The 16,827-nt window shown below is 42.3% G+C and overlaps 1 protein-coding gene across 2 annotated transcripts in view; it reads left to right on the top strand.

The window, feature by feature from the left end:
• Nucleotides 1–652: 652 nt before the first annotated feature.
• FDX1 (ferredoxin 1) overlaps nt 653–16,827 on the top strand; it is a 35,661-nt gene continuing 19,486 nt past the window's right edge. Inside the window, exons 1-2 of one of the 2 annotated variants that reach the window (XM_017547085.2) lie at nt 653–1,035; nt 6,390–6,514. In XM_017547085.2, coding sequence (XP_017402574.1) covers nt 851–1,035; nt 6,390–6,514 — 310 coding nt within the window. In that variant the 5' untranslated portion in view covers nt 653–850. Of the gene's footprint in view, nt 1,036–3,414; nt 3,576–6,389; nt 6,515–16,827 lie in introns of those variants that run through there. The other variant, XM_037745210.1, reaches the window with a different exon arrangement.

Raw genomic sequence — 16,827 nt, forward strand, 5'->3', positions numbered from 1 at the left:
TCTCTGAAGTAGTAGACCTTGGATTGGAATATCTCTATTTCTGACCTTAAAGCCCATGCATTTCCCTCAACATATTAACCATGATAAGGTGTATTTTGAAGTTCATCTTCCTGGGTTTTGTAAAAGTCTTTTAGAAATCTCAGCTCATCACAAAGTTTCCTGTTCAGGCTCATGGGTTTCATGTACTCAGCCAGCGTTTATTTGCCAAAGTCTAGGACAGCCACCTGTCCTCTGCAGCAGCCCCAAGCCTATTCATTATTGTCATTTACAATTTTATAGTCATAATTATTTCTTTGTATAATGGCATTCTGAGATTTTCCAAAATTTCCCACTGTCCTTGTTTTACAGTGCGCAGAATTCACTTTTGCTCTAATTTGACTCCTAGATGACACAATTTCCCAGTTTTTTTAACGGGTGGGGGATGGGGGGATGCGGAACAGAATACAGTGGTCTAGTTAACCGGTTTCCGCGAGACGTCCAGCTATCTTTTAAATTTTTTTGTGTCTGCATGGCAACTCCAGGCGTTAAAAAAAGCATCCAGCTTACGACCGAACCTGGAGGGTAGGTGAAAGTTCCCTGCGCTGGCCCCGCCCCGTGCGCCCGGGCGGCGTGGGCGAACGGGGCGGGGCCGCACTCTGTCCGCCAGTGTCTTTATAGGTCACCCGGAAGGCACGCGGGGACTCGGCGAGATCTTCGCGGCAGGGCCTCTCTGCCACTCCAGCCCAGCGCCCCTCGCCCCTCGCCGCGGCCCTCAGGGGTCAGCGCCGGAGCTGCGGTCCCCCCCTCTAGGAGACTCTCTCGGCCTCAGCGCGCAGTTAGCGTCGCTTCCCGCAGTTCCGGACCGCGGGCGATGGCCGCCGCTGGGGGCGCCCGGCTCCTGAGCGCCGCTTCCGCGGTCCTTGGCGGCCCTGCAGGCCGGTGGCTGCACCACGCTGGGTCCCGCGCTGTTGCGGGCGGCCTCCTGAGGAGCCGGGCGCCTCGGGGGAGCGCTGGGGCGAGCCGTCCACTGAGCGTGTCAGCGCGGGCGCAGAGCAGGTAGGGCGCCGTGCAGGTGCGATCGCGGGCAAGAGCCGGGGTCCCGGTGGGTAGTGCCTGGCTCGCTGGGCCGGGTCTCCGGTTCCACCGCCTGTCCTGGGCGCCTGCGCGCCGGGCCCACACCCCGGAGGCCTGCCTCTCTCCCCTCTCCTTTGGGGTCCCCTTGCGGCTCAGTCTCGCTGCTCGGTGGCGTCGCTGCCTCCCTTCCGTCTCACCACAAAGCTCCTTCCTGCACCAGCCACTCCCGGGGGAAATCGGGGACCCACCCTGGACGCCCAGCTCCCTTTCCCAGCACCTCCAGTGCCCTCAGGAAAGCCGGCAGTTTGCTGTTGTTCGTTCTCCTTTTGATTTGTTTGGGATCTGACCTTTGCTCTGCCTGCGACTGGTAGTGACCTTCGTGACAGGCTCCCTGCTGTTGTCCTGGCCTGACACTCCTGCTAGCAGTTTCTTTCAGGGCCTTGCCCTGCCGTGGGAGGACACCCTGGTTCCAGATCTTTGTCAGGGAGTGTTTAGGTAGAATACATCGAGCCCATACCTCTGCTGCCCTGTAGGCCTTTTGCTAGTTCCTCAAGTGCTGAAAGCCCCTCCGTTGAAGTAGTCTGCCAGGACTTGAAACTTGGCTTTGGTAGGGATTGTCTGACGTGTCTAACGTCGTCAGCCCTTAGGAACCCAGTTTCCCCATTTACACGTTGAAGATAATAACAGTTTAAACCTCCTACGGTTAATTGAAGGATAGATGAGTTAATACAGCGATACAGGTAGTCTTGTGCCTGGCACATAGTGAGGGTTCTGTAGATGTCACCTGGTAGCGGTAGCAGCAGCAGGAGCTGCCGCGGGCCGCCTCTTAGGCTCACGTTGTTAAGAGGGTTTTGTATTAAATATTGCAAGATGGGACCAATTTCTCCCAAATGTGTTGAAGTTTTAGGTTCTCGGGCATATCTGGTTTTCAGAGACACTCCTTAGATATATTACAGATGAAATTTACACATAATTTCCGAGTCTAGCAACATGGTGGAGATTTATATAATGCATATCTCTCAACAGCTCTTTGACCCCATGATGTAGGGTAGCAGAAATCAAGAGCTAGAGGAAGTGTGTGTTGGATTTGTATGCTGCTTTTTCTAGTTTCTTCTTGAGAAGGTCCCTGAGAGCAGGGCCTAGGACTTTCAGTCATCGTTTCCCCACGAATCCCGTTATCTAAGGGGTGCGCCATACATTTTTGTTGCGTGAACTTTGGGGGAAATCAGGGAGAAGGTAAGCCAGATATATTTTTCCTCTGCACTTCCCTGCCTTTGGCCTGTGCGGGTGCCTTGCTTTCTATTATACAATAGATGAGTTTTGGACAATTGTATACCTTGGGACAGATATTGAACATACTTTTGTAACTGGTATAATGGAACACGAATGTTTTTGTAGTAATTGGGAGTTGTCTCTCTCAGATTTGTTCGGATTTGGATATGTCAGGTTGTCTTAAAGGGGAACACATCTACTTCCTTGTAATCCTGCTGCCCTCTTAATTGGTACAATTTCTAATCGTGGTCTTATAATTCCTCTTACAGACTTTGGAGCTACTACTAGATTTTCCAGTTCTTACTGTGTTAATGGGACTTGTGCTGTCCAGTACGGTAGCTACTAATCACATATGGCTATTGATATTTAAGATAATTAAAGGTAAATAAAATTAAAGGTTCAATCTCCCAGTTACACTAGCTACATTTCAAGTACTCAGTAGCCACATGTGGGTATTGGACATTGTATTGGACATTGCAGGTATGTGGAGAACACCTTTGTTATGGCACAGAGTTCTTATGGACGGACAGAGCAGTCCTAGAAACTAGTTCTTTGAAGTTTAACAACTCAATAAGCTATCAGTAATTCAGAGTCGGAAAAACCTTTTACTCTAAAATGCTGCGACACAATAATTTATATTTTGCGGTGATTTAGGTTACAAAGAGCTTTCACGTGTATTATTTCACATGACTCTTAAGACAATTCTATGAGGTAGGGAGGATAGATAAATGGGAATAAAAATTTCATATTAATTACTTGGCAAAACTAGGACTAGAACTCAAGAAGTTTTGTTGATTTTTGAAAAAAATTTTAATTTCTATTTGTTTTTAAAATTTCAGTAGTTGCAGGGGGTGGGGAGTTGGGGAGAGATAGCAGGTTGAGAAATGCCAGATACAGGTGAAGGGAAGAAGGCAGCAAATCACACTGCCATGTGTGTACCTATGCAACAATCTTGCATGTTCTTCACATGTACCCCAAAACCTAAAATGCAATTTAAAAAAAAAGGGAGTTGCAACAGCTTTATTGCTGCTGTCTCAATAAAGCTGCTTTCTTCCAAAAAAAATTTTTTTTAGTAGTTTCTGGGGCACAGGTGGTGTTTGGTTAATGGATGAGTTCTTTAGTGGTGATTTTGGAGGTTTTGGTGCACCTTTCACCCGAGTGCAGTGGTGCCATCATGGCTCACTGCAACCTCTGCCTCCTAGGTTCAAGCGATTCTCGTGCCTCAGCCGCCTGAATTGCTGGGATTACAGGGGCATGCTACCACACTCTCACACTGTTTTGGTAGAGGTAACGTTTCACCATGTTGGCCAGCCTGGTCTCAAACTCCTGGCCTCGAGTGATCTGTCTGCCTCAGCCTTCCTAAGTATTGAGATTACAGGCATGAACACCCGTGCCCTGCCTAGTATCTACAGCTTCCGACTCTTAGGTTCCATACTCTTTCAACTGAAGAATTACCTTTTTCTCTCATTTCCAGTTCCTCTCCTATTCTTTGGTAAACCTATTAATATTCTTACTTGGCAGTTATTTTGTAAGGCTGTACGCCTTTAATACAGACCAGCAGGTTGGGCTTCTTAGCAAAAGGGCTTGGTCTTTAAATAAAAGTTATTAATCAGTGTTTGTTGAAGCCTACTCTGTGTTACATATTTTGCATGCATTGTCAGAACTATAAGATTAATATCCTGATTTTATAGAAGACGGGGCTGTTGTAAAAGAGATTTCAAATTCCTTTGCTGTAAGCTTAGCTCTAGAGTGCTTCAGAAGAACAGCAACACTAAAACCTCTGGCTTTCAGTAGTGTTTATAAATGATGGAATTCTTTCTAATGTACTTCCTGTAGCTTTAGCTACCAGGCTTTCATTGATGTCAAATCTCTAGACTTCTCTGCTGGGCTCAGACCCATACCCATATTTCCATCTGGCTTTTGGACATTCTTATCTAGCTTTTTCACTGTTGAATTAAGCAGGTCTAAGCTTGAACTTATTTCCATCTTCCCCAAAGCTCCTTTGCTTCCTGTCTTATTTATTTATTTATTTAGAGACGGAGTCTTGCTATGTTGCCCAGGTTGGAGTGCAGTTGCTATTCACAGGCGCGATCCCACTACTGATCAGCACGGGAGTTTTGACCTGCTCCATTTCCGACCTGGGCCGGTTCACCCCTGCTTGCTTCCTGTCTTAAACCTAGGTTAAATGGTACCACCTAATTGCGTGAGCTGGAAATCCCAGTGTTTTTCTTCCTCCCTTTTCAGTTTATCTTATGTAGATGGTCACTAAAATTTGGTCTACCTCCTGGATGTCTATTAAGTCACTGTGTTCTCTGTCCTTGCTTAGTTTGTGGTCTTTTGATAACCTCTAGAGTGGTCTTTCTGCTTCCTGGGTATTTTCATTCTCAGCCATTCTACTTTGAAAAAATGGCAGTTATCTTGTTGAAAATCATGAATAATGTGTGGGAATACTAGTTTTAAAGCATTTTTGGCTGTGAAAAAAAGTTGGAGAGCACAGGCCCTTTTGAGGAACATTTCCGTACATACACACAACATTTTGATGAGTTTTAATTAATAGAATCCTGGTTTTTTCTAGTGTTGTAATATTAGGGAGGGCTTCAGTTGCCTCATTTGTGAAATGGGATCACTGGACTTGATAATTTTCAAGATAGTTATGGCTCTGAAATTATTTAATTCTGAGTTTTACTTGAAGATGTAGTTGATGGGCTCTTGCCATCTATTGGTAGTAGTAAGAATAACAACTCATTATTTTAAGTTGAGAATCTTTTTAAATGTGAGGTTAAAATTAAAATGAACAATAGTGGAGGAATAAGGATCTAGTTGCTAGTATAATGTCTTTTCTCAAGTTTTGGAGGGATGTTTGTGAGAAGTGAAAGAAATTTAAGTCTGCTAGCTGATAGCTAACAAACTATCTTATAAAATATGTAGGGAAGTATTTATCTTACAGATTCAAACAAATAAAAAACTTTTTCTAGTCCCTTCGATTTGTAAGTATATAATGTGGACTGATGAGATGTCAAATACACAGAAAACTATTAAACAACTTTTCTCAGCAATGGTATTCTATGTAGCACTTGCACAGCAGTCGCCCTATTAAGAGCAGAATGATTTGCTTTTTCTTTCTTTTTTTTTGTTTGAGACAGAGTCTTGCTTCGTTGCCCAGGCTGGAGTGCAGTGGTGTGATCTTGGCTCACTACAACCTCCGCCTTCTGGGTTCAAGCAATTCTCCTGCCTCAGCCTCCTGAATAGCTGGAATTATGGGCATGTACCACGATGCCCAGGTAATTGTTGTATTTTTAGTAGAGACAGGTTTCGCCCTGTTGGCCAGGCTGGAGTGCAGTGGTGCAGTCATATTCTACTGCAGCCTCCTCTTCCTCCTGGGTTGAAGGGATCCTCCCATCTCAGCCTCCCAATTAGCTGGGCCTGCAGGTCATATTATTACACCAGGCTAATTATTTTATTTTTTGTAAAGGTGGGATCTTGCTATGTTGCCCAGGCTGATCTCAAACCCCTGGCCTCAAATAATCTTCCCACGTCAGCTTCTCAAAGTACTGGGAATACAGGTGCAAGCCCCTGCACCAGCTTTTATGAGAGTAAAATAGACTTCATGAGTGATAATAATTGCCAAATGTCTTGTAACTGTGACTATTAGGGAGACATATACTGAGGCCACCAGGTGGCCTTGACCGGGTAGTCATTGTCATTTCCCGTAAGGTAGTAGAGCTTATTACCTGGCAGGTGGGTAGATGTGTTATGCCTTCTTCCCAAATAAATTTTGGAAAGAAAAGAAAATACTTTCGGCTAGGCATGGTGGCTCAGGCCTGTAATCCCAGAGTTTAAGGAGGCCAAGTTGAGAGGACTGCTTGAGGCTAAGATTTGAGACCAGTTGAGCAACATAGTGACACTCCGTCACTACAAAAAATAAAAATAAAAAAATTATCCAGGTGTGGTGCTGGGCACCTGTAGTCCCATCTACTCTGGAGGCTTTATAGGCTTTTAAGCTAATTATTTTACATTATGTTTTGAAATTACTAAAAATACTAAAGGACTGCTTTCTTTTCCAGCTCAGAAGATAAAATAACAGTCCACTTTGTAAACCGTGATGGTGAAACATTAACAACCAAAGGAAAAGTTGGTGATTCTCTCCTAGATGTTGTGGTTGAAAATAATCTAGATATTGATGGCTTTGGTGAGTATGAAACATTTCTTAAAATGCATAAGTAAAACTGTTAGGTTTCAATTTTTTTTTTGAAGAAGTTTAACCTATGGCATGCTAGGTAAAATGTTAACATTTAGGATGTGTTAGTGTTATATTCTTATTTATAAAGAATAATAGAGTGACACTGTTCTGTTCTTTGTACACTTAAATAACTCGTGGCCAGAAATCTGCTGTAAGATAAGGCCTCTTTACCTTACTGTTTACGTGTGTGATGCAAAACTGATGGTAGGGAGTACAGTTAAAAGATACCAGGTTGAGAGAAAAAAATGTGATAGCACAGAGGGTAGTTAAATATCTTGAATGTCAGCTCGCCTTCCTAGGAAAGGTAACTTATCCTAGAAAGTGCTTTGTTTAGAAAGTTTTCATTTTTAGACTTCTGACCATATGCCTTAACTACATGTGCAAATCCGGTGTTCCTGCAACTGCCCTTTTACACTTCCTCAGGCGTACCCTGTACATCACCTGTCAGTTTTGTTCAAGCACTGCGTGCCTAGGATAGGAGTTCTCAAAGAGGGTTTCCTTGACTACTCGCATGAGTGTCACCTGGTAAATACAGATTTTCAGACACTTCTCCCCTGCCTGCCGCCCCTGCCCCAAACTCACTGAGTCACGAAGTTTGGGATAGGCCCAGCATTGCGTGTTTTAACAGCTGTCTGTGTGATTTTGATGCATGTTCAAGTTTGAGAACCACTAGTCTGGAATAAGGCTCAAGGAACATATCTGACTAGGCTTCTTTCAAGGCATAGTTCACATTACACTTATAAAACCATTTCTAGATCACAGTTAATTTCTCTTTCTTCCGTTTTCCCATGATGTATTAAATCTACCTCTCTTTGTTAATGCTTATAACAGTTTTCCTTTTTAGAGAGACTGGACCTCTCTCTTATTAGATTACTTGTTTTTGAAAGACTGTTAGGTAACCTTATGGAGTAGGCTTTGTTCAGAGTTGGCACTCAATAATATTTGCTGAATATCTTTTTTTTTTTTTTTTTTGAGAACAGGGTCTCCCTCTGTCACCCAGGCTGGAGTGCAGTGGTGCAATCACAGCTTACTGCAGCCTTGACCTTCTGGGCTTCAGTGATCCTCCTGATTCTGTCTCCTGAGTAGCTGGGATTATGTGTGTGAGCCACCATGCCCAGCCTTGAATATCTAAATCTACTTTTTTTTTTTTTTTGCTAGTTTTAAACTAATTATAACAACTAGAATTTGAGTGTATGCTATATTCCAGCATATGTTAAATGAAGTAGATTTTTTGTTTTAGTCTCTCTTTGATAGTTGAAGAAACTGAGTCTCATGGAAATTAATTTTCCCTGGTTATGCATGTAGCAAGTGAGAGGGCTAAGACTCAAACCTGTCTTGAAGTCAAGATGTGTATCTCATTGTGGTTTTGATTTGCATTTCTCTGGTGATTAGTGATGTTGAACATTTTTTCATAGGTTTATTGGCCGCTTTTATGTCTGTTTCTTTTTTGTTTTTGAGACCTAGTCTCACTCCGTCACCCAGGCTCAAGTGCAATCTTGCCTCACCACAACCTCTGCCTCCCGGGTTCAAGTGATTCTCCCGACTCTGTCTCCTGAGTAGCTGGGACTACAGGCGCTTGCCACCATGCCTGGATAATTTTTTGTATTTTTAGTAGAGATAGGGTTTCACCATGTTAGCCAGGATGGTCTCGATCTCTTGACCTCGTGATCTACCCGCCTTGGCCTCCCAAAGTGCTGGGGTATCAGGCGTGAGCCACCATGCCCAGCTGTCTGTGTCTTCTTTTGAGTGGTGTCTGTTGATGTCTTTTTTTTTTTTTTTTCCAACTTTTATTTAAATTCAGCGAGTACATGTGCAGGTTTTTTAAATGGATGTATCCTGTGTTGCTGAAGTCTGGGGTATGAATAATCCTGTCACCCAGGTAGTATACATAATAACCAATAGATAGTTTTTCATCCTTGTCCCTCTCCTTTCCCCTTCTGGTAGTCCCCAGTATCTACTGTTCCCAACTTTATGTACATAGGACCCAGTATTTGGCTCACACTTAAAAGTGAGAACTACTTTGCTTTTCTGGTTCTGTGTTAATTTGCTTAGGATAATGGCCTTGAGCTGTATTCTTGTTGCTGGAAAGGACATAGTTTTGTCCTTTTTTTTTTGGCTGCATATTTTGTGGTATATATGTACTACATTTTCTTTATCCAGTCCTCTATTGACGGGCACCCAGATTGATTCCATATCTTTGCTATTATGAATAGCGCTGAGGTAAACATACAAGAGCATGTGTCTTTTGGTAGAATGATTTGTTTTCTCCTGGGTATGTACCCAGTAATGGGATTGCTTGGTTGAATGCTAGTTCCATTCTTTGAGAAATCTCCAAACTGCTTTTTGCAGTGGCTTAACTAATTTACATTCCCACCCGCACTTGTATAAGTGTTACCATTTCTCTGCAGCCTTGCCAACATGTGTGATTTTTTGACTTTTTAATGATATTCTTTTTTTTTTTTTTTTTTTTTTTTTTTTTTTTTTTTTTTTTTTTTTAAATTTTTAAGGTTTTTTTTTTAAGCAGGCCGTTGTAAGGCCCCAGCTGGAGCGCTGACAACCCCGACTTTTTAATGATATTCTTTATGACTGGTGCAAGATGGTATCTCATTGTGGTTTTGATTTGCAAAGTGGAGTATTTTGTCGTGTTTCATGTTTGTTGGCCACTTGTATGTCTTCTTTTTTAAATATTTATTTATTTATTTTGAGACAAATTCTCACAGTCACCCAGGCTGGAGTAAAGTGGTGCAGTTTCAGCTCACTGCAACCTCTGTGTCCTGAATTCAAGTGATTCTTGTGCCTCAGTCTCCTGAGTAGCTTGAATTACAAGGGTGCACCACCATGCCCAGCTAATTTTTGTATTTTTAGTAGAGACAGTGTTTTGCCATGTTGGCTAGGCTGGTCTTGACCTCCTGATTGCAAGTGATCTGCCCACTTCGGTCTCCCAAAGTGCTGGGATTACAGGAGTGAGCACCATGCTTGACCTCTGCCCACTTTTTAATGAGGTTATTTGTTTTTTAGTTGTTGATCTGTTTAAGTTCCCTAGAGATCCTGGATATTAGACATTTGTTGGATGCATAGTTTGTGAATATTTTCTCTCATTATGTGGGGTGTTTACTTTGATTTTTTTTTTTCTTGACACAGAGTCTTGCTCTATTGCACAGGCTGGAGCGCAATGGTGCGATCTTGGCTTACTGCAACCTCTGCCTCCCAGGTTCAAGCAATTCTCCTGCTTCAGCCTCCTGAGTAGCTGGGATTAGAGGTACCCACCACCAAGCCCAGCTAATTTTTGTATTTTTGGTAGACACAGGGTTTCACCATGTTGGCCAGGCTGGTCTGGAACTACTGACCTCAAGCAATCTGCCCACCTTGGCCTCTCCAGTGCTAGGATTACAGGTATAAGCCACTATGCCTGACTACTGCCCATTTTTTTTTTTCCCGAGATGCAGTCTCACTCTGTTGCCCAGGCTGGAGTGCAGTGGAGTGATCTCGGCTCACTGCAACCTTTGCCTCCTGTGTTAAAGCAATTATTCTGCCTCAGCCTCCTGAGTAGCTGGGATTACAGGTACATAAAACAAATAGCTGGCTATTTGTTTTGTATTTTTAGTAGAGATGGGGTTTCACCATGTTGGCCAGGCTGGTCTTGAAATCCTGACCTTGTGATCCGCCTGACTTGGCCTCCGCACGTGCTAGGATTACAGGTGTGGGCCACCGTGCCCAGACCTCTGCCCACTTTTTAATGTGGTTATTTGTTTTTTGCTTATTGATTTAAGTTCCCTATAGATTCTAGATATTAGACCTTTGTTGGATGCATAGTTTGTGAATATTTTCTCCCATTTTGTAGGGTGTTTACTTTGTTGATAGTTTCTTTTAATGTGCCGAGGCTCTTTAATTAGGTCCCACTTGTCAATTTTTGTTTTTGTTGCTGTTGCTTTTGAGGACTTTGTCATAAAAATTCTTTGCAAGCGCCAGTTTCCAGGAGAGCATTTCTGAGGTTTTCTTCTAGGATTTTTGCAGTTTTAGGTCTTACATTTAAGTAATCTATTTTGAGTTAAATTTTGTATACAGTGATAGGTAGGGGTCTAGTTTCATTCTTCTGCAGGTAACAGCCAGCTATCCAGCACCATTGATTGAATAGGGAGTTCTTTCCTCGTTTATTTTTGTTGACTTAGTCAAATATCAGATTTTCTAAATGTATGGCTTTATTCCTCAGTTCTCTATTCTGTTCTTTTGGTCTGTGTGTTTAGGTTGTCTAGTTTGTGTGCATAGGGGTGTTCATAATAGTCTCTAGGATCTTTGTATCTTTATGGGATTGGTTGTGATGCCATCTTTGTAATGTCTGATTGTGCTTATTTGGATCATCTCTTTTATTTTCTTTGTTAGTTTAGCTAGTGGGCTATCCATTTTGTTTATCCTTTCAAAAAATCAACTTTCAGTTTTGTTGATCCTTTGTGTAGATTTTTGGTTCTCAGTTTTATTCAGTTCTGCTCTGAGTTTAGTTATTTCTTTTATTCTGCTAGCTTTGAGGTTCTTGTTTTTCAAGTTCTTCTAGATGTAATATTAGATAGTTAATTTGAAATCTTTCTAACTTCTCAATGTAGGTGTTCAGTGTTCTAAACTTTCATCTTACCACTGCTTATGCTGCATCCCAGAGATTTTGGTATCTTGTGTCTCTCCTTTCATTTATTTCAAAGAATTTTTTATTTCTGTCATATGGTGGAGCCACTTTAGCTGGTAGAAGTATTTCCTGATCTTTGACAGAAGTGGGTAAGCCATGCTGTGGTTTGTGTGCATTGGAACTTGTGGCTTTTATGCTGTTGAAAAAATTTAAATCTTAATATCTCATAACAGTGTTAACTAAAGTTTCATTTAGTGATGGTATGGTACTGAAATATATCCTAAATTAATAATGTTGGAATGGCTGCTAAACATGATCCAACACTGAAAAAGGCTGAACAATCAGCCTGACATTTGGTGCTGTTTATTTAGGAGTAGATACTGTATAGACAAAAGTACTTACAAAATAGGATTTTAAAAAGGCATTAAAGTAGGATTTTTTTTTTTTTTCTGAGACAGAGTCTTGCTCTGTCACCCAGGCTGGAGTGCAGTGGTGCGATCTTGGCTCACTGCAAGCTCCGCCTCCCAGGTTCAAGCACTTCTCCTGCCTCAGCCTCTCGAATAGCTGGGATTACAGGCGTGTGCCACTGTGCCTGGCTACTTTTTGTGTTTTTAGTAGAGGCAGGGTTTCACCATGTTGGCCAGGCTGTTCTTGAACTCCTGACCTCAGGTGATCCCCCCACCCCCCCGCCTCGGCCTCCCAAAATGCTGGGATTACAGGCATGAGCCAGAGCACCTGGCCTAAAGTAGGAATATTTTTAAGCTCACACAAAAAAAATAACTTGGTCAAGGGTAATGGAAAACAATACTTGTGATATAGTCTGGCTGTGTCCACACCCAGATCTCATATTGAATTCCTACGTGTTGTAGGAGGGACCTGGTGGGTGGTAATTGAATCCTGGGGGCAGGTCTTTCTTATGCTGTTCTCGTGTTAGTGAATAAGTCTCATGAGATATGACAGTTTTATAAGGGGGCGTTTCCCTGCACAAGCTGTCTGTTTGCCAGCTGCCATCCGTGTAAAGTATGACTTGCTCCTCTTTGCCTTCCGCCAGGATTGTGAGGCTTCCTCAGCCACATGGAACTATAAGTCCATTAAACCTTTTTTCCTGTATAAATTACCCAGTTTTTTAATGTATGTCTTTGTCAGCAGTGTGAAAATGGACTAATACAGCAAATTGGTACCAGGAGTGGTGTGTTACTGAAAAGATACCTGAAAATGTGCAAGCGACTTTGGAACTGGGTAACAGGCAGAGGTTGGAATGGTTTGGAGGGCTCAGAAGACAGGAAAATATGGGAAAGTTTGGAACTCCCTAGAGATTTGTGGAATGGCTTTGGCCAATATGCTGATAATGATATGGACAATGAAATTCAGGCTGAGGTGGTCTCAGATGGAGATGAGGAACTTGTTGGGAATTGGAGTAAAGGTGACTCTTGCTATGTTTTAGCAAAGAGACTGGTGGCATTTTGCCCCTGCCCTAGAGATTTGTGGAACTTTGAACTTGAGAGAGATGACTTAGGGTATCCAGCAGAAGAAGTTTCTAAGCAGCAAAACATTAAACAGGTGACTTGGATGCTGTTAAAAGCATTCAGTTTTAAAAGGGAAACAGAACATAAAAAAAGTTTGGAAAATTTATGGCCTGACAATGTGATAGAGAAGAAAATCCCATTTTCTGAGGAGAAATTCAAGCTGGCTGCAGAAATTTGCATGAGAAACGAGGAACTGAATGTTAATCCCCAAGACGCTGGGGAAAATGTCTCCAGGGCATGTCAGAGATCTTCATGGGAGCTCCTTCCATCACAGGCCCAAAGGCTTAGGAGGGAAAAGTGGTTTAATGGGCCAGGCCCAGAGCCTCCTTGCTGTGTGCAGCCCAGGGACTTGGTGTCCGGCATCCTAGTTGCTCCAGCCATGGCTGAAAGGGGCCAACATAGAGCTAAGGCCATGGCTTCAGAGGGTAGAAGCCTCAAGCCTTGGCAGCTTCCATGTGGTGGTGAGCCTGCCAGTGTACAGAAGTTAAGAATTGGGGTTTGGAAACCTCTGCCTAGATTTCAGAGGATGTATGGAAATGCCTAGATTTCCAGGCAGAAGTTTGCTGCAGGGGCAGGGCTCTCATGGAGAACTTCTCCTAGGACAGTACAGAAGGGAAATGTGGGGTTGCAGCCCTCACACAGAGTCCCTACTGGGGCATTGCCTAATGGATCTGTGAGAAGAGGGTCATTGTCCTCCAGACCTCAGAATGGTAGATCCGCTGACAACTTGTACTGTATACCCAAAAAAGCCATAGACACTCACTGCCAGACCATGAAAGCAGCCGGGAGGGAGGCTGAATCTTGCAAAGCCACAGGGGGGCGGAGCTGCCCAAGACCATGGGAACCCACCTCTTGCATCAGTGTAACCTGGATGTGAGATGTGGAGTCAAAGGAGATCATTTTGGAGCAATAAGATTTGACTGCCCCACTGGATTTTGGACTTGCGTGGGGCCTGTAGCGCCTTAGTTTTGGCTGAATTCTCCCATTTGGAATGAGTGTATTTACCAAATGCTTGTACCCCATTGTATCTAGGAAGTAACTAAATTGCTTTTGATTTTGTAGGCCCATAGATAGAAGGGACTTGCCTTGTCCTGGATAAGACTTTGGACTGTGGACTTTTGAATTAATGCTAAAATGAGTTAAGACTGTTGGAAAGGCATGATTGGTTTTAAAATGTGAGGACATGAGATTTGGGAGGGACCAGGGGCAGAATAATACGGTCTGGCCATGTCCCCACCCAGATCTCATCTTGAATTCCCATGTGTTGTGGGAGGGACCTGGTGGGAGGTAATTGAATCTTGGGGGCAGGTCTTTCCCATGCTATTCTTGTGATAGTGATTTAGTCTCATGATATCTAACAGTTTTATAAGGTGGAGGTTCCCTGCACAGGCTCTCTTTTTGTCTGCTGCCATCCATGTAAGACGCGACTTGTAAGGAGCCAATGTATGTAGCTAGGCCTGGAGAAAAAAAAAAAAGAAGTAAGACATGACTTGTTCATCCTTGCCTTCCGCCAGGATTGTAAGGCTTTCCCAGCCATTGTGGAACTGTAAGTTGATTAAACCCTTTTTCCTGTATAAATTACCCAGTTTCAGGTGTGTCTTTATTAGCAGCGTGAAAGTGGACTAATACAACTGGTCTCATAGTTGCAGCCACAGAACTGTGGCATGAACATCAACCTTCAATGGCTGATGTTTATAGGTGGTAAAAATTAATTTTTACTCCTCCCTGCCCTACCCCCTACTTTTTTTTTTTCTGTAAGAAGTTTATCTCAACTTAACTTTTAAATTATGTGAAGATTTCAGCACTAGCATCTCTTGTATAAAAAAAGACAATTAGTTTTAGATTATCTTCCCTTCCCACCACACCATTTAACGTACTGTCTGTTGTTTTTTTGACTTTTTAATAATATCCTTTTTTTTTTTTTTTTTTTTTTTTTNTTTGGTTCTCTCTCTTTATTTATTTACTTTTTTGAGATGGAGTTTTGCTCTTGTTGCCTAGGCTGGAATGCAATGGCATGATCTTGGCTCACTGCAATCTCCACTTCCCTGGTTTAAGTGATTCTCCTGCCTTAGCCTCCTGAGTAGCTGGAATTACAGGTTCCCATCACCACGCCCAGCTAATTTAAAAAAATGTTTTTAGTAGAGACAGGGTTTCACCATGTTGTCCAGGCTGGTTTTGAACTCCTGACCTCAAGTGATCTACCTGCCTTGGCCTCCCAAAGTGCTAGGATTACAGGCATGAGCCACTGCACCTGGCCAACAGTTAATATCCTTTCTGACTGGTGTGAGATGGTATCTCATTGCATTTCTCTGATGATTAGTGATGTGGAACATTTTTTCATGTTTGTTGGCACTTGTATGGCCTTTTTTGAGAAGTGTCTGTTCATGTCCTTTGCCTGATTTTTAAGAGGTTGTTTTTTGCTTGTTGATTTAAGTTCCCTATAGATTCTGGATATTAGACCTTTGTGGGATGCATAGTTGGTGAATATTTTCTCCCACTCGGTAGGTTGCCTATTTACTTTGTTGACAATTTATTTTGCTGTCTAGAAGCTCTTTGCTTAATTAGTTCCCACTTACCAATTTTTGCTTTTGTTGGAATTGCTTTTGGGGACTTAGTCAAAAATCCTTTACCAATCGAATGTCTAGAAGAGTATTTCCTTGGTTGTCTTCTATGTTTTTTATAGTTTGAGGTCTTATATTTAAATCTTTGATTCACTTTGAGTGAATTTTTGTATGTGGTGAAAGGCAGAGAGTCCAATTACAGTCTTCTGCATACTGCTAGCTAGCTATCCCAGCACCATTTATTGAATAGGGAGTCTTTTTCCCATTGCTTGTTTTTGTGTGCCTTTATTTGTGAGTTTTTTATTCTGTTCCATTGGCCTATGTGTCTTTGTATCAGTATCGTGCTGTTTTGATTACTGTAACTTTATAGGATAAAGTCTGGTAGTATGAAGCCTTTGGCTTTGTTCTTTTTCCTTAAGGCTGCTTTGTCTATTTGGTTTCTTTTTTGGTTCTTAGTAGGATCCGGGACTTGACTCCAGAGGTGGGACTTAGAACCAGACCAAATTGAAGACTAACTAAAACAGGGACAGAGCAGAAGCAGCTTTCCGTAAGACATGATCACCACTGGGCCATGTCAGTTTACCATTGCCATGGTTACACCTGGAAGTTACTGCCCCTTTCCATGGCAATGGCCCAACAACCTGGGAGTTACTATCATTTTTCTGCAAATTTCTGCCCTTTAATTTGTATATAATTAAAAACGGACAGAAATATAACTGTAGGGAGTTCGAGACCATCCTGGCCAACATAGTGAAAGCCTGTCTCTACTAAAAATACAAAAATTAGTTGGGTGTGGTGGCACACACCCCAGCTACTCCCAATTGCAGTGAGCCGAGATTGTGCCACTGCACACCACCCTGGGTGACTGAGCGAGACTGTCTAAAAAAATAACCCCAAAACACAAAAAAAGAAAATTGCAAAATAGCCTCTGAGCTGCTACTCTGGGCACACTGCCTATGGGGCAGCCTTGCTCCACAAGGAGTTCTACCTCTGCTGCTGCTGTACGCTGCCACTTCAGTGAAAGTTTCTATTTTACACCACTCGCTTGACCTCAATCCTTTCCTGGGCAGAGCCAAGAACCTTCTTGGGCTAAGCCCCAGTTTTGGGGCTGACCTACCTGCATCAATTCCATATGAATTTTGGAATAGTTTTTTTTTTTATACTTCTGTGAAAAATGATGTTGGTAGTTTGATAGGAATAGTGTGAATCTGTAAATTGCTTTGGGCAGTATTATTTGCATATTTTTCTGATGAGGTATTGTTTATTTTCATAGGTTAGCCAAAGCTCTTTAAATGTCCCATTTGATAAAAATTGTGAAGATGAAAACTTTAAACATTTACTTAAATGGCTTCCAACTGCTATTTTACATGAAGCTACATATTCTCAAAATAGTGTAAAGTGCCTTTTGTACAAATAATTTGCATGGTTTGCTTTACATTAATTTCTTCTAAATTAAAATGTAGGTATTATGATCTTAATAGTTGAAAGTATTCTTTTAAGTTTTTATAAAATATTTTTTTCTTCATCACTTGTGACTACATATTACAGTACTTTTTTTTT

This window comes from Cebus imitator, unplaced genomic scaffold (assembly GCF_001604975.1).
Source record: "Cebus imitator isolate Cc_AM_T3 unplaced genomic scaffold, Cebus_imitator-1.0 Scaffold194, whole genome shotgun sequence".
NCBI classification, from domain to species: Eukaryota; Metazoa; Chordata; class Mammalia; order Primates; family Cebidae; genus Cebus; species Cebus imitator.